Source organism: Taeniopygia guttata, chromosome 20, assembly GCF_048771995.1.
Source record: "Taeniopygia guttata chromosome 20, bTaeGut7.mat, whole genome shotgun sequence".
NCBI lineage: Eukaryota > Metazoa > Chordata > Aves > Passeriformes > Estrildidae > Taeniopygia > Taeniopygia guttata.
The window spans coordinates 7,573,666-7,595,079 of NC_133045.1; the positions used below are offsets into that span (position 1 = coordinate 7,573,666).

The 21,414-nt window shown below is 65.0% G+C and overlaps 1 protein-coding gene across 3 annotated transcripts in view; it reads right to left on the minus strand.

Annotated features, from left to right (window-relative positions):
• The window catches only part of SLC12A5 (solute carrier family 12 member 5), a 30,923-nt gene that overhangs the window by 4,851 nt on the left and 4,658 nt on the right, over positions 1–21,414 (minus strand). For 2 of the 3 annotated variants that reach the window (XM_030288736.4, XM_041720236.2), the window contains exons 1-25: positions 19,444–19,864; positions 12,639–12,733; positions 12,275–12,406; positions 11,951–12,097; positions 11,304–11,358; positions 10,324–10,454; positions 9,949–10,190; positions 9,659–9,870; positions 7,674–7,841; positions 6,693–6,791; positions 6,474–6,531; positions 5,667–5,841; positions 4,729–4,847; positions 4,335–4,433; positions 4,122–4,241; positions 3,864–3,968; positions 3,609–3,777; positions 2,574–2,769; positions 2,324–2,493; positions 2,090–2,221; positions 1,800–1,907; positions 1,504–1,626; positions 1,237–1,424; positions 888–902; positions 191–324 (exon numbers count right to left, since the gene is read on the minus strand). In XM_030288736.4, the coding sequence (XP_030144596.1) occupies positions 191–324; positions 888–902; positions 1,237–1,424; positions 1,504–1,626; positions 1,800–1,907; positions 2,090–2,221; positions 2,324–2,493; positions 2,574–2,769; positions 3,609–3,777; positions 3,864–3,968; positions 4,122–4,241; positions 4,335–4,433; positions 4,729–4,847; positions 5,667–5,841; positions 6,474–6,531; positions 6,693–6,791; positions 7,674–7,841; positions 9,659–9,870; positions 9,949–10,190; positions 10,324–10,454; positions 11,304–11,358; positions 11,951–12,097; positions 12,275–12,406; positions 12,639–12,733; positions 19,444–19,495 (3,244 nt within the window). In that variant the 5' untranslated portion in view covers positions 19,496–19,864. Of the gene's footprint in view, positions 1–190; positions 325–887; positions 903–1,236; positions 1,425–1,503; positions 1,627–1,799; positions 1,908–2,089; positions 2,222–2,323; positions 2,494–2,573; positions 2,770–3,608; positions 3,778–3,863; positions 3,969–4,121; positions 4,242–4,334; positions 4,434–4,728; positions 4,848–5,666; positions 5,842–6,473; positions 6,532–6,692; positions 6,792–7,673; positions 7,842–9,658; positions 9,871–9,948; positions 10,191–10,323; positions 10,455–11,303; positions 11,359–11,950; positions 12,098–12,274; positions 12,407–12,638; positions 12,734–19,443; positions 19,865–21,414 lie in introns of those variants that run through there. The other variant, XM_030288737.4, reaches the window with a different exon arrangement.

Genomic DNA, 21,414 nt, shown 5'->3' on the forward strand with positions numbered 1-21,414 from the left:
GGAGGGGCAGGCTGGTGCCAATGACAGCTGCTGGACCCAGCCAGGAGCAGGAGGTATGGGGGTGTCCAAGCTCAAGAATTGACCTGTGCCACTTGGCACTCACCTAAAAGACCACCAGTTTTGGGAAAGACATGGCCCCTGGTCCCCCTGGCATAGAGGGGTTTTGATGACTGCCCCACAGGAAGGATACAGTTCTCATCCCCTTTCCGGTTACGGGGAGGCCCTGGCATGTTCAGCAGGACCAGTTTGGCATCCTGGGACTTCTTCACAATCACCTCATTGAGCCTCACAGCTGTGTGCATCCTCCGCACGTTGGACTGGTTCCTGTGGGCGACAGCACGTGTGGGCATGGGACAGGCACGGTCAGCCTCCAGCCATGCCAGGCCCAAGGGGCCACAGGGCACCCTGGCCTCCCGCCCTCAGGCAATGCAGGCTGGGCTGCAGCACAAACTCGGGGTGCAGCAAGCTTTGCCAGGCACTGCGCTGGTGACTCTGAGCCTGCACCAGTGGCCGCAAGCCACAGGGCCACGCACAGCGTCCATGGGCAGCGACAGCCACAGCTGCTTGAGGCCAGGCGGCGGGGGGTGAGCAGGAGCAGACAGCACGAGTGTCACCGTGGGTGCCTGAGCCCAGGCTTGCAGGGAGCTGCTGGCAGCATAGCAGGGCGGACGAGGAGCGTGCGGTGCGGGCAGTGCACGGTGCACGGGGCTGGCAGCCAGAGCTGCCGCACGCTGCCCGGGTGAAGTGTCTGGCACAGCAGCTGTCACGGCTCACTGAGCCACCCTCCTGCACAGGGGCAACCCCGATGGCTCCCATCATGCTGCCCCATGAGCACAACCCAGCTCCCTCCATCCCAGCCCCAGGCACCCAGCCAAACCCAGACTTACAGGTTCTCCCACTCCCTGCCAGGAGCATGATGGGGTCGGAGAGAGAGAGAGAGAGAGAGGAAGAGAAATGTGGTGAACACTAGGTGGGCACCCCCACTCCCCACATCACCCCCCAGCCTGAGCACCCCATCCCTTGCCAGCACAGTTCTACACAGGGACCCCTCCCCACTTGCCCCCAGCCCCTCTGCAAGGGTGCACTCAGAGCACCCAGGCTGCCCGACCACTCCTCAGAGCAAGGATCAAGTTCGTGCAGCTGAGGCCCTGCCTGCACCCGCCTGGCTGGGGCAGGCAGAGACAGCCAGGATCACAGGGCATGGGTGGGACAGGGTGGCAGCATGGGGGGCCGTACGGCTTCATGCTGAAGAAGTCTTTGATGCCCTCAGGGCTGACAGGGCTCTTGCTCTTGTTCTTCTCAGCAACGGACTTCTCCTTGGTCCAGGTGAGATGCACCTTCTCAGGGGCTGCCTCTACCTCATCACCAGGAGACTGAGAACTGCTGGAGAAGGTGGTGGCGTTCTTGTCGTGGATTAGTTGGACCTGCAGAGGAAAGAGGTGAATGATGGGCAGGACCTGGGCATAGCTACCTGCCTGACCGTGTCTTGGTATAACTGCTCACCTCCTCCTCTGGCTTCTCCTCTCCGTCAGCAGCCTGCTCCTCAGGGACGTCCAGGCGCAGGCGTGTGTTGGCCGGGTTCTTGCGCCGGATGGAGCCACGGGACTCATCCGTGATGCTCTGGATCTGTGTGGGAGGGGTCAGCCAAGGGAGTTGGGCACAACAGGGCTTGGCTGGGCAGAGCCTAGCCTGAAGCCCAGTTCTCCATCAGGATGAGCACACAGAGCTGCAGGGCAGCTAGGTTCACATCAGAGCCACCACAGGGGTCAGAGCCCACCCAGCCTGTCCCACAGCCTCACCTCCCGCTCCCGCTCATTCTTGGTGAGGTGCATTTGTTTGAGGATCTGGGAACGCTGCTCCATCACCAGTGTCTTCTCATAGGTGTAGGCAGAGATGTCACTCTCGTGCTGTGGGGGGAACAGGAGAAATTTGGAGCAGGGTGAGCTGTACCAACTGCTCCCATCTTGGCCCAGCATGTCCCCGTGGTGCTGTGTCCCCCCACGGTGCTGTGTGCCCCACGTCAGGCTCTGTCTGGCTCTCCCATGCACAGCATCCCTGACTGCAGCACATGCCCCATCCCAGCACTCACCATCTCCACCACCTCCACCTCTGCGGTGATGCGCAGGTGGTACAGGAACGTGGTCAGGTCCTTCTTCATCTGGATGCTGTTGTCATCCATCTGTGCCACCGTGAAGATGCGCATCTTGCACTTACGCCACACCTGCAAGGGACGGGGGAGGCTCGGGCACGGCTGGACAGGGACGGCCGCAGCCCCGGCCCCGGCCCCGCGCTGCAGGGCCCAGCACTGCGGGGCACAGCCTACCTTGTGCTGCCGCAGGAGGAAGGGCAGCAGCATCAGCATCCCCCCATCGTGGACAATCCACCAGACGTCGATGTGGCCCTCCGAGAACCGCTCCTGGTTGCCCGGAAACATGGCAACATTCTTGGCCACCAGCAAGGCCAGATGCCCAGCTGTGGTCTCTCGCACCAACTCTGGGAGGGGAAGGGCCACGTCAGCCAGGGCAGCTTGCAGCCCCCCAAGCCCGGCAGTGTCCACCCTCCAAGGTGCCTACCAATGAAGTTCCTCCAGGTCTGGTGGTCCTCCTTCTGGCGCCAGCTGCGGGGCCAGCCCACCAGCACTGTGTTGTGCTGCAGCCCCCCCAGCCCGCTGGACTGGATGAGGTGGGACATGCCATCCCGCAGGTTAGAGGAGATCACCACCTGACAAAAGCCCTTCACCTTCTCCGCTTCCATCAGGCGCCGGATGGACTGCAAGGGAGAAGGAAGTCAGAGATCCCAGGGCCTCGGGGACAGGCATGGATCATGGGCACAGCAGCTGCCAGGCCCAGCAGTGGCCCAACCCAGGCCAAATGAGGTACAGGGTGCAGGATGTGGGGTACAGGTCCTCACAAGGTGCCTGGGTCTCTGTGCCCCATGGCAGGCCAGTGGCTCTGGGCCAGGGGGGTGATACCCAGCAGCGCACAGAGCTGGCACACAGCTCTGCACCGTGCAGAGTGGAGGGTGTCCTTGTGCCAGGGCTCTGACAGGTGGCAGAGCAGCAATTAGAGTTATTTACTCAGAGAAATTATAACATGTCTGCATGGGAGAGAAACTGTTTGCTTCCGAGGGCTTAATCTCATTAATGTGCCACCCCGCGGGTGCAGGGGGTGGGGAGTGCTCTCACTCTGGCAGGGAAATGCTCGTCTCCCACCTTGCCTGGCACCAGGGCCACAGAGACTGTGGCAAGGGCTGAGGCTGAGGAGTCTGCTCAGCCCAGCAGCACAGCAGCCCCTGGCTGGGCACTGTGCTGTGCTGTGACATGCCATGCTGTGCCAAGTCCTGCAGCACCTGGCTGAAACTGGGACCAGCGTCTGGCTGGTGCCAGCGTCTCTGGTGTCTTGGAGGGGAAGAGGAGTCCAGAGGTCCCTGTGGTACGGGGAGCATCAGTGAAGCATGGAGTCCTTGGGCTCTGCCTGATGCCACTCAAAAGCTCTCCAGGCCATCCCAGAGCCACCAGCCCTGGCCATGGGGCAGAAACAACCCTGGGGACGTGGGGACCAGGAACACCTACTGCTGGCACAGCCTGTCCCAATGCAGGCAGCTCTCACCTCCTCCGCTCTCTGCGCCTGAGGGTGGTTGTCCAGGAAGGTCCCTTCTAACACAGATGCCACAATAGTGAGGCCCTTCCCAGCCTTGAGCTGCGACGTGAAGGACAGGAGCTGTGGGTGCACCACATTCTGCTCCTGATCCCCACGGACCAGGACCAGCAGCTGGGGCCTGGAAGGAGGGTCCTGCAGTCAGTGCCCACGCCCAGCTTGTCCCTGCCCCAGAACCCCAGATCCCCATACCCTGCCCAGCCTTACCTCCAGTTTTTGGTGTGCGGGGGCCCTTCCTCCAACCGCAGCAGGGCATAGCGGGCTGCACTCAGGGACAGGCCCCGGATCCCATCACCCCACTCCTTCTCCGCCCTGCAGGAACCAGCAGCACATAAGGGATGCCCGTGGCTCTGGCCACAGAGCACCACGCTGGCAGCCTGGGACAAGCAGCCCAGGGGAGCTGAGCTGAGAGGCCATGCAGCCACGAGGGGCTGCCAGGACCTGCGGCGCCGTGGCCTCCCTTACCCGCGGTACTCGATGTATTTGTAGATGAGGCCAGCGATCAGCATGGCCACCAGCGCGTAGTACCAGGAGCAGATGAACATCAGCGCCAGGCAGAGGCTCATGCCCAGGAAGGACAGGGTCCTGCAGAGGGCACAGAGCTGTCAGCATGCCCTGGGGCCCCCACAGCGGGGTGTCCTGGGGTGTCCCTGTGCTGCCCCATCCCGCCCGGCTCACCAGTGGTAGTAGCGGAAGCGGGGCCGCCAGTTGGGCGTCCGCAGCAGCGTTTGCACCGCACACGCCAGGTTGACAAACATGTAGCACATGAGGAAGAACCTGCAGGAGAGAGCAGGGGGCTGAGTGGGTGCACTGTGTGGAACTGAGTCTCCACACCTCCTGTCCCCGGGGTGGCCAACACTGGAGCAGGCCCCGCTGATGGACAGAGAAGCAATGCCGTGGACAAACCAAGCCTCAGTGCTGGCCAAGATGTGACCCCAGAGTTCCTGCAGGGTCCCCTCTTCCCAGGCAGGGGCCAGGGCAGCAGGTGCGTTCCTCCCTCCCCCCGAGGAGCAGAGACCCACACCCGCCACCCACTGCTTGTGAAGGTGCGGGTCGACAGCACGCTGCCTACATGGAGAGGATGGGAGCCACCTCGTCCAGGGAGGCGATCAGGATCCCGATCTCGCAGATGCAGGCTGTGAGCAGCAGGGCCCATGTTGGCTCCCCGTTGGCTTTGCCATGGCCAAAGACCTGGAAGTGGGGGGAGAGGGGCACATCAGGCTCTGCGCTGCCCTGCAGCCCTGGGCAAGGATGAGACTGGACCCTCCCATATACCCAGCCCTGGCAGGAGCAGGGAACTGGGTGCCATGAGCTGGCACATGTCCCATTGCAATCTGCCAGGGCAGCAGTCCCAGGGCTGGCTCCTGCTGACAGTTCAGTCCCGTTCCCAGCAAATCCCCTGGCTCTCCCCACAGCCGGCACAGCAGCCCCTGTGCCTCACCCGGGACAAGCTCCGGCTCACAGCCTGGCCACAGCCAGCACAGAGTCGGGCACCCTGTGCCAGGGACGGACACGCAGCCGGGGGACAGTGGCCCCTGCTGCGGCTGCGGGTCCCGGGGAGGGGGCCGGGGGATCGTGTCCGGGCGCATTAGAGGGTGCGGGCGGCGCGAGTGAGAGCTCGGGCGGGGCTGGCAAGGAGAAGGAGGGAGGATAAAATTAGCCCGCTCTTCCCTGGGGGGAGCTGTCGGGTTGGATTTGGAGAGATGAGGTTGTGGGAACGCGTCTTCAGAGAGCAGATAAAATATGAAGCGGCACGGCAGCGGGGGGGAGGGAATTCTGACCTTTCCCGACACTCTCCTCCTACCAACAGCGCAGCCGGAGCCACCACGGCCGCCCACCGCCGTGCCGGTGCCGGTGCCGGCGGGAGGAGGGCAGGGAAGCGGGGCTGCTCCGGCAGCGACGGGGCAGAGAGGAGGCAGGGTGGGGTCCCACCGGTCTCTCGTGCTGGTGGGCTCTGCAGCCAGAGTGGGCGCTCAGGGTGGGGAAGCACCGGACTCGGGGGTCACCTACCCTGAGGAAAGGTACGATCCCATCCCTGGAGATGGCCTGCAGGAGGCGGGGGGCTCCGGTGAGACTCTGCAACCCGGCCCCACAGGTGGAGAAGAACGAGCCAATGACAATGACCCACGGGGACGGCCACGCCAGGGTGCCAACCACCAGGTTCCCGTTGACAGCCTCACCAAACCTGCGGGACATCAGCATCACCTGTGGTTCTGTCCCATGACTGAGCAGCAGCACAGCGGCACAACCCAGCCCCTCACAACAGCACCACTCCGGGGGGATGTGACATAACCGGGATGTTGACTCAAGGGGCGAGCAATGGAGCAGGCTCAGAGGTTGCCAGGGGTCTGTCCTCATCCCTGTACCCGTTATCATGGCAAAGGACAAAGGCAGGTATGGGACAGGACTCCTTGTCCCTGTGCCAGAGAGGGCAATGATGATGCATGCAGTTGGATCTTGTTTGTGTTGGTGCTGGCGACCCAGAAGTGTCACCTGCCACTTGCGGTGAGCAGGGCTGCCCCAGATAGGCAGGAGCACAGGCAGCCCTGCCTGTTGACAAACAAGTGGCTGCCTGCAGCCCCGGAGTGGGAGGAATGCAGCAAACGTGGATGGCTGGGGTGCACACAAGCCCCCAGTGCCTGTTACAAGCTCCAGCTCCCCTGCCCAGTGACACCCACGAGCAGCCAACGCCCCCATGTCTGCCCAGTGTATCCTGGTTGCAGCCTTCCCCACACCTCTGCCTGCCCCTGGGGCTGCCCCTGCCCCAGCCTGTTTCGGGGGGCTGACTGACTCTCCACACGGCCTTGGGACACTCACTTGTCGCGCAGGACGACCCCCTCGATGCACGCTCCAAAGAGGACAACAGAGCTGATATCTGCCAGGTAGTCAAGGAGAGCCAGGAGGATGCAGAGCTCTGCCCGCCCAGCCAGTGGGTGCTGGGACCCTGTCCCAGTGAAGCACCAGAGCTGATCTGCCCTGCAGAGCCCACCCACTCTCAGCCCCACAGCCCAGGCTCAGGAAAGCCCTGAAGGATACAGACGGCAGAGGTGGTGGCAATGGCCAGGATGGTGCCCGTGGGGATGGACTTCTGGGCATCCCGCAGGTCTCCAGAGCGGTTGGACCCAGCCATGATGCCTGGGGAAAGAGGGGATGGTGTCAGGGGGAGCAGAGCTACAGCCCATCCCCGTCCCAGACACCCTCATGCCAGGCACCGCGTGAGCCCTGGGCACAGCAGGGCACGGCTTGGTCTGTGCCAGGACGGGCAGCAGAGAAGGCGCTGCTGCGGCTTGGGGTACCCAGCCTGCTCTTCTCATCCCCCCCCAGCACTTCCCCCCCTACCCCAAACCGCAGCCTGAGGCCACTCAAGGATTAGGCTCGAAAGCTCTCAAGTGCCTTGTCTCATTAGCCCTTAATTAGCTCAAGCAGGGACGGTGGCTGCCGCAGGGGCAGGGACAGGGTCCAGCCCCGACGTTGCTCCGGGAGGGCAGGAGGTCACGCAGGGACACGGCCGCACACGAGGGCTCAGCACAGCCCGAGGGCTGACCCCGCGCTCCGGCCACCGCAGCACCGCCCGCGGCACCGGGGGACAGCTCCTGCAGAAACCGGGAAACCGGCACCTGCTGCCGGATGGGCAGCGGCAGGGAGGGCAGCGGAGGCCGAGCGGGACCCCGCAGCGCCGGACCCTCCAGCGCTCGCCACGCCCGGGGCGACCCGGGGGCTCCCGCCGGGCTTGTCCCCGGCGGAGCTGCAGGAGAGCCCCGGAGGCTGCGCCCCGCTCGGCTCCGCAGCGGGACTGGGGCGGCGGGGGGGGCTCCTCTGCCCCCGGAGCGCTAAAAATACCGAGGCGGCGGGACGTCAGCGCACCGGGCGGCACCGTCAGATCTGGAGCGCGGGCGGCTGCGTGGGAGGCGATGGCGGCACCGCCGCACCCCGCGCGGGGGTGGCACACGCCCGGCGGAACGTGCCCGGTGCGCCCGCCCTGCCCGCCGCACCGAGCGGGGCCGGCGGGACTCCCACCTGTGACTGAGGGGAAGTAGATGCCGACCAGCAGGGTGAAGTAGGATGTCATGTCGCTGAAGACGTAGGGCTGGTCCATGTCCACTGGGGTGTCGGGGGAGCTCACTGAGGGCAGCCCACGCTTCTCCACGATTACGCCCTTGGTCAGGTATGAGCTCCAGAGGTTCTCTGAGAGGAGGGAGGCGGCCGGCAGTGACGCCAGCATGAGATGCCCGCAAGCCCCCATACCCAGCACAGCCTCCCCGCCCCACAGGGATGGAGCCGGGGGTCTCTGGTTCTCCCACCCCTTCCCCGGCCTCAGCCAGCAGACTGGGCCACGGGCATCCAGAGGGTGAGGATGACAGCACAGGTGGGCAACCAGATCAGGTTCATACTGCTGCTGGCAGCGTCCCCACAAGATACTGGAGCAGCTGACATGGGATTGCAGTAGCAAATAATTAAGAGGGTAATATAATTAATGCTGATCAACACAGGTTTAAGGGAAGTGGATCGTGTCAAAGTAACTTGATAATGTTTTTGATGGGATTATGAGTGCGGGGCTGATGTAACAGGCTTAGCGTCCCTCCGCGTGCTGCTTTGGCCGCAGATCGCAGAGAGAAACTGGAGCAGTGGAGAGCAGCCAGCAGCGGGCAGGGCAGGCAGAGGCAACTGCCCTTGGCATGTCACTGCTGGGGGGCTGCAGAGAGGAGCAGCCAGCCCTCAGCCCCCAGCACTGAGCCCCTTTCATGGCTGCTCACAGGTGACAGATGGGGCTGGCAGCCCATACTGGCCTCTCCTGTCTCATCCTCACCCCTCACCTAGGGCACAGCAAGCCCCAGCCATCTCTGCCAGGGTCAAACTGTGCCACCTATCTTAAGATGCTGCTGCACTGGTCACTTTTGTCACCAGACACCCCAGAGTGGGGTCCTGGCTCTGTCCCAATGCCCCCAGTGCAGGAGTGTTTGCTGCCTGTTGCCCTGAGAGATCAGCTGGGTGGGTGGGGGTCTGCACCCCCTCCCCAACAGCAGCAGCATTGCCAACAGGAGCAGGTTCCACCCAGCAGCCAGGAACTCCTTATCTCACCCAGAACACCTCAGAGTGCAACATCATCGGGAGGCTCACAAACACCCTGTGACTGCACTCCGTAATCACGGTCACAGCTGCAGCCCTGAGCACCACGTGCTTGGCTAAGTCTGACCTCCCATGCCTGTGGCCACGCAGACACCAGGGCAGGATGGCTGGGGCAGCCATCAGGAAGGACTGATCCTGCTCTTGGCTCTGCTACTTTCCTGAGCTTCAACAACCACTCCAGCATGGGGGTCTGCAGACACCCTCTGAATGTGGCACAGAGGATCAGCCTCTGCCACCCACTGCTGAGCATGAGCACCTAGCAGATATACCAGCATCTCCAGAAAAACAGGTCACAAGCGGCTCCTCCCAGTGAATTCACCCATCTTTCTGTGGTCCTGGCCCCTCTCCCAGCAGGGCTGTAGCCACAGTAGCTAAATGGCCCCAAGGGGTGATCACTTCTCTCAAAACCTCAAATCAATACCAGCCTTTCCAAAGGCTAAGAGGAAGCAGAGAGGATTTATTCCTCCCCAGCCCTTGGGCATCATTCTGAGCCACCCCACTGGCTGGCACAGACTGCGTGCAGGTGGCTGCAGCGCCCTGCTCTACCACCCAGTGCAGGAGTCTGTCCCACTGCCTGGCACAGCATCAGCACAGCTCACTGTGCCTCAGGAGCAGAGCAGCCCCCAGCAGGGATCTCCCACATGCTTTCTCACCTGGACCCAGCCCTGTTTGCCCCCACAACACCTGACATGGCTAAGGAGCCATGTTCAGGATGGCCTCCCACAGCACACCTCCACCAGCCCTGCTGGCAGAGCTGCCCAGCAGGCACAGCCACTGCCCCAGCACAGCTCCCGTGCCCTTCCTTCTCCATGCTGCCATTGCCATGCCTTCATGCCCACGCCCATGCTCCCATGCCTTGGCTGGCATGTGCTCACCTTGGATGAGGCCGCTGGCAGCGCCGGGGATGCCCTCAATCTCAGTGACGTTGTTCATGGTGAAGTACTCATCGCAGGTGGCATTGAGGAAGCGGGAGGTGCAGAAAAGCTCCCAGAGCTTGGAGCCAACTGTCTCGTTCCCCTCCACCACCATCTTGGTGCAGAGGTCGAAGCCGTGGCGTGAGAGGGTCCTGTTGCCCAGGAGGCAGATCCTGGGGGGACACGGGCACTCAGCACTCAGCATTTGCATGCCCCAGCCCTGCTGCATCCCTGCAGGACCCCGTACTCACGGGAAGCTTGGTGGGTCAAAGGCTGATTTGATGACACCAGCATAGATGGCAAGGATGGAGAGGATGACACAGCCCAGGAAGACCAGGGCAAATTTGTTGACATACTTGACACCCACAAAGACGACAGTGGCCATGCAGGTCAGCACACAGGTGCCGTACACACGCATGTTGTTGAGCATCGCGGCCGCCTCCCCGCTGGCATCCTCTGCCTTGAAGATGGCCATGGCTGGGAAGATGTAGGCCTGGGAAAGAGTCACGGCATCACCACCTGGCTAACAGCCTGCAGAGGGGCCCCAGGGGAAGGGTCCTTCAGGCCCCCTGCCCTGCCAAGAGCTGAGCCCAGGGCACTGCACAAGGCAAGCACCAGGTACCTACCAGCAGGATTTCGATGGTGCCCAGGATGTACATGGCACCGGCAAAGGTGGTGCCCAGGTAGAAGCAGAGCCCCACGGCCCCACCAAACTCAGGTCCCAGGGAGCGTGAGATCATGTAGTAGGAGCCACCCGCTGTCAGAGAGAGTAAAAGTGAGTCCCAGCCAGACCCCAGTGACACCCTCAGGTATCCCTGACAGGTATCCCAGAGGGCAGGCTGGAGCCGGGATAGCCATGGGCCCTGCTCCAGCACTGAGCAAGACGCAGAGCAGCAGGAGTGACCACACTGGCAGTCATTCCCCAGCAGCCCAGCAGCCAGGTGCAATGACCAATGGCACAGGTGTTCCCTGGACACCAGACAGGAGCTGGAGCCCCAGGGACCTGGGCCATACCCTGCTCCATCCTCCCAGAGGAGCCCTTAGAGCTGGGCTGCCGGGATCGATGGTCCCGCTGCGGCAGCAGGATGATAAATAGCTTTAATTACACCCCGCGTTGAGCTGTCAGTGCTGTGCCCAGCCTGGCGCAGCTCACGGCTCCCCAGGGCTCTGCGGGGCTGGCATGTTCTGGGGCAGGCAGCCAGGGCACCCACCGGCCAGAGCCCGCGGTGCGTCCTGCGGGGCAGAGCCCACACCCAGCAGCGTGCCCGTGCCATGGCCCAGCCCGTGGCACTCAGCACGCCCTGCTCCCATCCATCCTCCTGCCGTGCAGCTCCCGGCTCCCCGTGGCCTCGCCAGTCTGGCGGAGGGAGGAGCGGCGGCTGGCGGCTCTTGCTGCCATCTGCACCTCGCGGCTTTGGGGACGGGTGGCGGCTCCAGCTCCGCGCTCCCCCGGGCCGTGGGGATCCCCCGCGGGCTGGTGGCAGAAGGCTGGGGAGCGGCTGGCAGCCCCGGGGATGCTCTCTGGGAAAAACCCCACAGCCACCCCACCCGGCAGGGACCAGCTGCCCGCACACGCGGCACACGCACGACGTGGGCTTGGCTCTACCTGGCACCACACCGTTGGTGGCGATCGCACTCATGGAAATGGCCGTCAGCATCGTCTGCGGGAAGAAACACAGCGAGTTCAGGAGCTGGGCAGAGGGATAGGGGAGTGTAAGGGAGAGCTGGGGCCATGCTAGGACATGGGGCTCCCTGGGGTCACGCTGAGATGTGCCCCAGGGCAGGGATGCCCAGGGAGGATGAATGGATAGATGTATGTGTGGATGGACAGGCAGCACAGCTGAGAGAGCTGAGACCTTGGGGGGGCTGGCAGCGCTGGGGTGGCTCAGGTTGCCCAGGACACTGGACGAGGCCAGCCTTCCCAGCCTCTCCCCTGGGGTGACTGTCCTGGCGAGGTGGCTTTCTGCATGGTACCAGAGCAGGGGACATCCAGCACATCCCCCTGTGGCAGCTATGATCTGGGTCACCATTTAAGCACCATTCCACAGATGATACCTTTGGGAAGCTGAAGGCTTCTCCTTGCTCTAAGTGGGGCAGGAGCTAAGGCAGGGGCAGAAGCTGGGGCAGGAGCAGAGCTGGGGCAGGGTATGGTGGGCTGGCAGCTGGTGCACCTCTCCATAGTGCAGCCAGCCAGACTGGTGACCCCAGGCCACGGGCAAGGCCAGTGAAGGCTTATACAGCTCCTAAACTCACACAGGAGCAGCAGAGGAAGACCATGCAGAATGACTCCATGATGCCAGCGATCCCCACCACCCAGGTGAGACGCAGGAAGAGGATGACTCCAAAGATGTTCTGAAGGCAGGGCAGGTAGACACCCATGAAGGTGCCCATCCTTGGGGCCTGTTGAGGGAACAGCAGTTATCAGAGCACAGGGACCTGGTTGGAAGTGAAGCAAGAAGTCCCAGTCCTCCCACAAAGCAGCCAGGAACCCAGGGTAAAACTGGCCCTGGCTGAGGCTGAGGGGTCCCCTGTTCCTAGAGCAGTCTATGGCCTGGCACTACACAGGCAAGGGCTCACCTGCACCGGCTTCTTCTTGCCTCCATCATTGTTCTCAGCCTCCTCGTGCTCCCGGCTGCCCTGTGGCAGGTTGGTGTAATTGGCCAGTCCACTCAGCAGGGACGAGACCATAGGGCTTGTGTCCATCTCCTCCTGCGGAGAGCAGATCCCGAGTTGTGAGGACAGTCCCTTGGGACCCCAGCCAACCCCAGGAGACCTCACCAGATGCTACCCCAATGCCTGCCCCCCCAGGAATGGCTTTGGCAGCGCGACAAGCCTGGTCTGGGGCTCTGGCACATCGCAGTGCCTGGGGTGCAGGCTGGGTGCTGGGGGACAGCTGCTTAGCTCAGCTCCCTCCCCCTGCCCCACTGCCTGCATGCCCTACCTCGAAGAGGGCCATGTTCTTGCCATCGTACTCCTTGCCCTTCTCCAGGTCCGTGCTGTTAATGAAGGGGCTGCTCTCCTTGGGATTGCCATCGCCTGCAGAGACACCACTGAGTCAGTCAGGCAGCCCCTGCCCCACCCACACCCGCAGAACATCCACCCCACAGGGTCACCGCTGTGAGCGGTCACGACTGCCCGTGGCTCCTGCAGGAGAGCTGCCAGGGCTGTGGCAATGCCAGAGCACAGGCAATGCCAGGCCAGCATCCCACCCCCAGCACCACCTCCCCACCACACAGGGGCAGGGGCTGCCATCCCCAGGAGCCACACGCTGCCCTGCCCGGCCATGCTGACACGTGGAGCCGCCGGAGCGCATCCACGCAGTGAGGCAAGCGGAGTGGAGCCGGGGGAGCCCTCGGGCGCCAGGCACGGCAGCAATAACTCACAGCACGGGGTGCCTGCGGGTGAGCGCTCCGGGACTGCCCCCAGCCCTGCGTCTGCAGGGCAGGATCTGCACGGCTGCTCAGCATCAGCGCGCAGGGAATGGGAGTGGGGCGACTGGCCAGGTGTCTGGTTCTCCTCCCAGACATGCACCACAGCAGTGGGGGCCACAGGGCAAGAGATGATATCACTGAGGGCAGATAGTGCCCGGGGCAGTGGAGCCACTCACAGATCCAGGCCCGTGGATCTACCAGGACAGGGGCCACAGCTACTCGCTGCATTAATGACCTAGTGCAGAAGAAACCTGGAGTTGGCTTAATAGCGATGAAAACAGCTGAGCTGCAGAGCAGCAGAAATAAATCAAGATGGAAATGGAGCAGCAGTGAGGATGGTGCTGCCGGAGCAGCACAGCTCCAAGAGAAGGTCCAGAGCAGAGAGGGACCAGGGTATGGGCGCCAGGAGCCAAAGGACACAACCCTGGGCAGAGCAGCTGAGAAGGCACCCATGGCACGGGAAAACCTGGGCAGCTAGGCTAGTCCCCAGCCCCAGTGGGGAGAGAGAGGTCCCCTGCCACACACCCATCCCACCACCACAGCCCTGCAGCCAGAGCAGTCACACTGCCACTGGCCACCGCACTGCTGGGCAGGTTGCCCACATGGGCAGGGTCAAAGACCAGCTCCACACTTTGGGACCAGGGAGAGAACTGCCGCCTCCAACATCCTTCAGCATGAAGCCCATGAAGGCCCCAGGGCAGAGGATGGTGCCCTAGCAGTGTAGTCACCCACTCATGGAGGCAGCCACAAGATAAACCCTGCGACCATTTGGAGCATCCTGGCCCTTTGAGGACCGCCATTCTCCTGCCAGTTGACTCATATTCGGGATCCTGGAAGCCTGCGTGCAGCAGTGATTCACCATCTGCAATTCCCTGGCAGACAGGGTGCTCCTGGCTGACCAGGAGGTGAAGCCTCAGATGCTACAGGTGACACAGACCTGTGGGCTGGCCCCCAACTCCCACCATCCCTGGGCTCCTCCAGCATGGGGCAGTGGGGCAGCAGTGTCCCTAAGGGCACAGCCAAGCACTGAGGCAGAGCTCACAGGCTCCTCTTGTGCAGGAGTGGCCATGGCAGTGGCACTGGGACACCCTGGCCCACAGAGTCCCCTTGGACACACCCAGCACCTCAGGTTGCACCATGGCATGTGCCTGCCCTGTATCTCCCACAACAGGTCTCATCACGAACCTCATGCACTCCTCGCTTTGCGTTTGGTCTAAAGCCCCACTGAACCCCGCTGTCATTAGGTAACAGCAATGGTGTGAGCTGGCAACCACCCACTCACCACGGCTCTTGCCCACCTGCACCAGCTCTGGGGACCACACTGATGTGAAACGCCACCACGCTGACAGGACACCCCCCAGACTGATGCTGTGACCATCCCCAGTGTGGTGACACAAGGGTGCAGGAGCAGGGGTGGCTAGAGCTCACCTCCCCCCTGGGGCTGGGTGGCACCGGGGGACACGCGCGGCTTGGCAGGGAGACGTGCTCAAAACGTGGCGAGGCTCTGGGACCCCTCCGGGAGAACGGAGCCCGCGGGGGCCTCGCCTCACCGCCTGGTACCCAGCCGACGACATCACCGTGCAGGTTTCCACGGCAACGGCGAGCCACGGCCGCCTCGGCTCCCGCTCTTATGTAACGGCGCAGGAACCGGACGCTGGCCCCGCACGGCACCCGCGCCCCGGCCCACCGGCGCCCCACGGACGGCGCGGCCGGACCCCCGGCCCCAGCCCACCCCGACCCCACGGGACTGCCCCGCTCGGCTGCACACGGCAGGCGCCAGCAGCACCCCGGGGTGCCCAAGCTCCAACCCACGGCACCACGACAGCACCCACAGCTCGCAGTCCCTCCACCCCCACCTCTGGCCAGCGCTCTCTCCTCACGCCGGGGCCACGGCCCGTGCTGGCATCGCCCGGGCTGCCGGGGCTGGCCCGTGGCGCAGGAGCCCCTCGGCTGGCGATGCTGCTGCGAGGAGCAGCACTGGGAGAGGCCCCGGGCTGCTGGGCATGAGGATGCAGCACGGCTCGGGGGCACTCTCAGTCTCCCACGCCGCTGCAGCCCCACAGGCTGGAAGGAGTTAAGCACCAGGGCGCAGGGTCCCAGGTGACAAAGCGCTCCCGCTTCTGCTCCTGCTCCTGCCGGAGACCATTTTGCCGCAGCGGGGCTGGTGCAGCCTCTCCCCGGCAGAGTCAGGGGCAGCCAGGGCGGGCAGGAGCGATGCCCCCGGCCCTCACCTGCCGCTGCCACGGCCAGCCCTGCCCGGCGGCACAAACGGGGTGCTGCCTCCCGGCCCTGGGGACACGTGGGACACTGCCAGTCCCAGCAACGCCCACAGGGCTGCCCCTGCCCTGCTCCGCCAGCGCAGCCAGGACAGAGCAGAGCAGGGCCGGAGCGCAGCACCGAGCTAGCAGCCCCAAGGCAGCAGCCGAGTCAGGAGAGACAGTGTGAGCTGAGCAGAGCAGAGCAGAGCCGAGCCGAGCCGTGCCAGGCTTCGATCCCGGCGCTCAGCCGCCCCCCTCCCAAGGGATCACTCAACACGAATCGGCCTTTTAATTTGCTGCGGCGGCTGGAAGGGCTGGCAGCGGGATCGCTGGCAGGAACCCGCAGCCCCGCCGTGGGCACCGCGCAGCCCCACTCTCAGCAGGGCTTCACCAACCTGTCTGCCCGGGGCAGCCCAGAGCAAAGGCGGCAGCGCCAAAGGACCGTCACAGCACCCTCGGAGCCCCCCGAGGCAGCGCTCAGACAGCAGCACCAACCACGATTTGATCTTCTAATGGCTTTTTACTTAGCCCTAAATTGGGTTGGGAAGCGTCATGTTCCTTATTCCAAATCCTCGCTAATCGCTTTACACGGCGCAGGGCACTGAGAACTGGCTGGGGTAGCCCCGGCAGCCACCCCCCACGGGCCAATTAAGCAGAGCTGCTGCCAAGGTTGCTACCCGACCACGGCCGGCCCGTCCCCTCCGCAGCATCCAGAGCACAGGGAGCCCCAGCCAGGGACATCGGGCACGAGGGCTGCGGCACTGCCGGGAGGTGCAGTGGGTGAGGGGGCCCGTGGCAGGAAGCCCCGACCTCAGAGCCCTCTGCGCCTCCGTCTGTGCTCCTGCGCAGGGCTGCTGACAGCTCCGGAATCCCCCATGCCACCCCCACTCCAATCCCCTCAGCCCCAGGGGCAGCAGCAGTGCGATGGCTGCTCAGGGCACTAGGGATGCCCTGGCACTCCCCTGGAGGTACACAGGACACCTTGACTGTCGCCACAGGACACCTGGACTCCCGGGGCTCTGCCTGCAGCAAGGGGCACCCCAGGGTGACCCCAGCATGCCAGCGAGCACATGGGCGAGCACGTGGCCCTGGCTGATGTCCCCAGCTGCTGCCGTTTTGCAGGAGCTGCTGGCCAGGGAGGCCACGCTGCTGTTCTGTCACCTCCGGCTATCAAGGGGACTTGGCTGTACACACACTGCCCGGCCCTGGGCAGTTGGCCTGGGGTGTCTAGGGCAGATGGGGATGGCCAAGGTATTCTTACAGCAGTGGCATCTCTGCGCCCACCCAGCTTCCTCCTACCCTGCACAGGAGTGTCTGACAGCTGCTCTGGGGAGGGCGACCCTTGGAGAGGCCACACAGCCCTCACAGCCCCACTGAGGCAGAGACCACTGATGATCAGAGCAGCGCTGGCTCGTGCTGGCAGTGTCACAGTAGAGCCAGCTCCAGCTGCAGCACGTCAGGGGAGCAGGGGTGTGGGTCAGGGGTGGGATGGTGGAGTAGGATGCTCCCCCCATCCCAGGGCTGCATTTTCCCCCTCCAGCCAGCAAGCACACCCAGTGGCCTTTTGGGCTGGATTCCTTCACAGCCTGACCCAAATTGGACCAACTGCTACTTCAGACCTATCCTCTTCCTTCCTAAACCCAGGATTATCCTCCCTTTGATCAGCCGGCCCTGCAGCGCAGGATTTCCAGCACAGGCGTTTTGGCTGGCTGCATTTAAACAGCTTCCCTGATTCTCTGACAGTCCAAGCCCTGCCTCGGAAATGGCCGTGGACACAAGCTCCATCAAAGCTCCTGGTCCTGGATCTGAGCTCTCCGGGCTCCCCAGTGTCCCCGGGCTGGGTGTCAGCACGGCACCCTGCAGTGGGGCTGCGGCTGACATGCCAACACCCCAACCAGAGCAGTGCGAGGTGCCAGCCCGGCCACTGCAGGCAGCAGCCCTGCCTGCTGCCCGCTCCCACCATCTACCCAGAGGGTCTGCGCTGGTCCAGCCCTTGTTGGGTTGCTGGTGCTGGAGCCCTTCCAGCCACTGTCATGCAGCTCGTGCATGCTGCCCAGAGCATGACCTGAGCAGGGATGCTGCTGCCCTTTCTGACAAATAAGGCCTAAGTGGCACCCAGGGCTTTAGTGGTTGTGCTGGGCTTGGCAAGTTGCTGGACAGCCGGCACTGGAGCAGCCAGGACATGTGGAGGGGGCCCACTGGCATTCAACAGCTTTGCTACCCAACGAGTTTTCCATGGTCCCTGCAGACAGACCTCATAACGGGAGTTCCACTGACCCTTGGCATGGGAGGACAACCCACCCCCCCGCTGCAACCACGCTTGTCACAGGTGTGGGGAGCTCTGCTGAGTCCCTTCCTACAGACAATCCCTGCTCCCCCAAGTCCCCCAGACCCCTGATTCCTCCAGCCCTTCACCTGCTGTCCCACAGGGCACCATCTCGCCAGGCTCAGCTCCAGGGACAGTCTGCCTGGTCCATCTGTAGTGGCACTGTGTCCAGCCCTCCTGCCAGACCCCAGCATGGCTGCACAGCCTGCTGCCACGCCGCTGGCACTGCCGTGATGGAAATCAGTGAGTGGGAGAGATCCTGGTGCTGCAGAGGGCAAGGGGAGGGCAAGCGCCCAGGGAAGGGCACGGCTGGGGGCCAGTGCGCCAACCTCAGCCCTGCAAGGTGCCCCCAAAAGTCTCCTGCCAGTCCTGACCTTGAGCAGAGCCGCAAATAAACATGCAAATAAACAGACCAGGGTCGGCAGAACAGAGGAATACATAGAGCTTGTCTGTGGCTGTGCCCAGGGCCCCACTGTGGGCAGCCAGGACCCCCACAACCAGTGCCATAGCCAGCCGTGTGCTCCCGGCTGGGGCTTTGGCAGACCCCACGAGGGCACCTGGAGAAGAGACTTGGCGGTGTCTGGGCGGGTCAGAGGGGCAGTGCAAGTCCTCCTGTGCACACACTGCATCCCCCTGGCTGCAGCCCACCCCTGTGCCCGGCAGGAACACCCGCAAGAACGGGGCCTGTGCCGTCTGGCTGCCTGGTGCTGGACGTGGCTCCGTGAGGAACGGGGACCCTCACACAGCTCGGTAGTGCCGGGTGCCGGGAGGGGCTGAGGCCGAAGCAGCGGCAGTGGCGGGGCTATGCGGGGCCGAGCGGCCCCGAGCCGGGGAGGACAGCGGCCCTGCGCCAGGGCTGCAGCGGGACGGGGCACGGCGCGGACCGGACCGGCTCGACAGGGCTCACTTTGGCTCAGCTGGGCTCGCTGCGCCTCGCTGGGCTCGGCCCCGGGACGAGCCGGGCCCGGGCGGCCACTTCAGCACCGCGGACAGCGGCGGCCCCTGCGGGAGGGGGACGGGGGAGGGCAGGGAGTGGGGGGCGGGAGCGGAGAAGGGAGCGGGGGGCGGCTGCCCGGGATGGGGAGGCGGCTGCCGGAGATGGGGGGCGGCAGAGGAGAGGAATGGGGGGGAGGGCAGCGGGGGTGAGAGAGGCGATATAGAGAGATGGGGGGGCGGCAGCCGGAGATGGGGGGCGGCAGCAGGGAGGGCTGGGGAGGCTGCAGCGGAGATGCGGGAGGTAGGGGTGGGGGGCCGGCAGTTGGGTGCGGGGACCTTTGCGGGGATCCCGGGCAGGCGGGAACGGGACTGGTGCGGCGACCGGCAAGGGCTGTCCGGGAAGCGGCGGGGCCAGCCCCACAGGGTCGCTCGGAGCACAGCGAGCAGCCCCCGCCCCGGAGGAGGCTCCTCGGTGAGCCCCGCACGGCTCGGCCGCACCGCCGCTTCCCGGGGCTGCCGCAGCGGCGGGAGTGCGGCCGGGGCTGCGCGGAGGCGCCGGGAGCGGGAGCATCCCCGCACCGCCCGCCGCAGCCCCGCGGGGCCGCCGGCCGAGAGCCGCCGTCGCGGCCGGTGTCGGTGCCTCCCGCTTGCCCCGCGGCTCCGCGGCACGGCACCCTCCGCCCCGCTGCCCCCGGCTCCGCGCCGCTTCTGCCCCGCGCCGGCGCCGGCCCCCGGCCCGGCGGGGGCGGCCGCCCCGGGCTGTCCCGCTCGTCGGTGCCGATGCCGGTGCCTCACCTTGGCTGGCGCCGCCGTCGCCGTCCTCGCAGTCGGTCAGGTTGTTCAGCATGGCGCCGGTGCCGCGGCCGCTCGCTGCCGCCGGAGCTGGAGCTCTCGCTCCGCAGCAGCCGCGTCCCCGCGCCGCCCCCCGCGCCGGTGGGAGGGGGCTGCAGTGCGGAGGCGCCCGGGCTCACGGCTCACGGCTGCTGCCGGCGGAGCCCAGCCCGGCCGCCCGCTTCATCACGTATGCGGGAGGCATTGCCCCCGCCGCGGCGGGGAGGGGGGGGCTCGGCGGCGCGGGGGGGCACAAAGAGGAGCGAGCAGAGCGGGGCCGCCTCCCGGCTGCGCCAGGCGTGGGGGGGAACTAGGGCAGCGCTGCGGGCCCGCCTGGTGCGGGCGGGACGAGACGGGACGGCCCCGCAACCGCACCGACCCCGCACCCGCCCCGGCCCCGAACCCCGCCTCCAGCCCCCGCACCCCGCACCGGCCCCGCATCCGCCGCCAGCCCCCGCACCGGACCCCGACGCAGCCTCGGGAGCTGGAACACACTCGGGGTGCACAGAGGGGCAGAACCTCTGCCCGCGGGACGGACGCATCAGAGGCAGCCGAGGCCCGGGATCAGGGCAGCCCCTGCCTGCGAGGCCATTGCCCCGCGACCGGCGGCTCCCGGGTGGGGGCGGCTCCCGGGTGGGCAGCACCACGTCATGCAGGGGACCCCTCTGCGGGCATCAGGGCCTTGGCCACGGATGGAGACTCCTGCCCCAGCAGCAGGACGACCCAGGGCACCCGGGGAGGGGGGGACGTCCAGACCACCCCACAGTGGGGCTGGGGGGATTACAGAGGTGATTGACCCCGCTCTGCCCAGCTGACCTGCAGCACAGGGAATGCTGCCTGCACAGGGGATCAAGCTTGATGTCACCTCCCCTGGTGACCAGGGGACCGAGATCACACCCATAACAACCTTCTCAGACCTGGTGAAGGGATGCAATGGGGCCAAATCTCCAGGCCCTGTGCCATCTATGGGGGCCCCAGCTCTTGCAGATGTCACTCACAGGGCCGGGGCACGGGCCACTCTTGAGCTGGGGTTGTAGAGGGACCCTGCAGGGCTGCTTGAAGCCCCCTGTTCTCTCATGCACTTAATCCAGGAGGATCCCCCAACCGGAGCTGGCTGCAGCTCCCGGCATCTCCTCCAGCACAGTCTGAGATCATGACAGCCCGCTGGCCTCCGTTACTTCTTGACGGCTGTAATTAATTGTTTACTTTCTCCTGGTGCGGAGCCAGCTGCTCCGCAGCGCGGCTGCTCCCCAGCCTGACCTCGCGGCCAGGGAGAGGCTCAGACCCCTCACCCCAGCCCGGCAGGCAGCACTGATCCCTGCCCTGTGGCTGCAGCCCGGGACCTGGCATCCCTGGAGAGCTGCAGCAGCACAGCCCCAGCTCCATGGCCGGTGGCACAGGAGGGCTGCAGGGAAGATGGGCAGTTCAGGGTGGGCAACTCAGCGTGGGCACCCCCTACCCAGGACACCGTGTGGCAGTCATCACACGGGGCTGCCCCGGTCCAGCTGCAGCAGCAGCAACCCCTCACTCCTGCATCCCTCAGCCCTGAGCAGCAGCCAGCGCTGGAGCAAGGGGCTGGCCCACTCCCAAGGGCTGGGACTGGAAGGAAGGGGTTGCAGACAGGATGTAGTGGACAAAACCACCGTCCCATGATGGCCTGGGGAGTCAGAGGGCACCCCCAACGCCCCCTAAGGAGCCTGTGGCTGGCCAGGAGGGCAGCAGGCCAGGGTCCAGCCAGCCATGGTGAGTGCCAAGCACCAGAGGGTGGTTTTTTGCAGGAGGCCACAGCGCGTGGGCTCGGCACAAGAGGGATTTTCCTACTAAAACAGATGCGGGGGAGGGAGCACGTGAAAGACCATTAATCCCCTAATCCCTGGATTATGGCTCCATTTCAGGGGTTGGGATTTGACGGCAGCACAGGGGGCTGCGCTATCA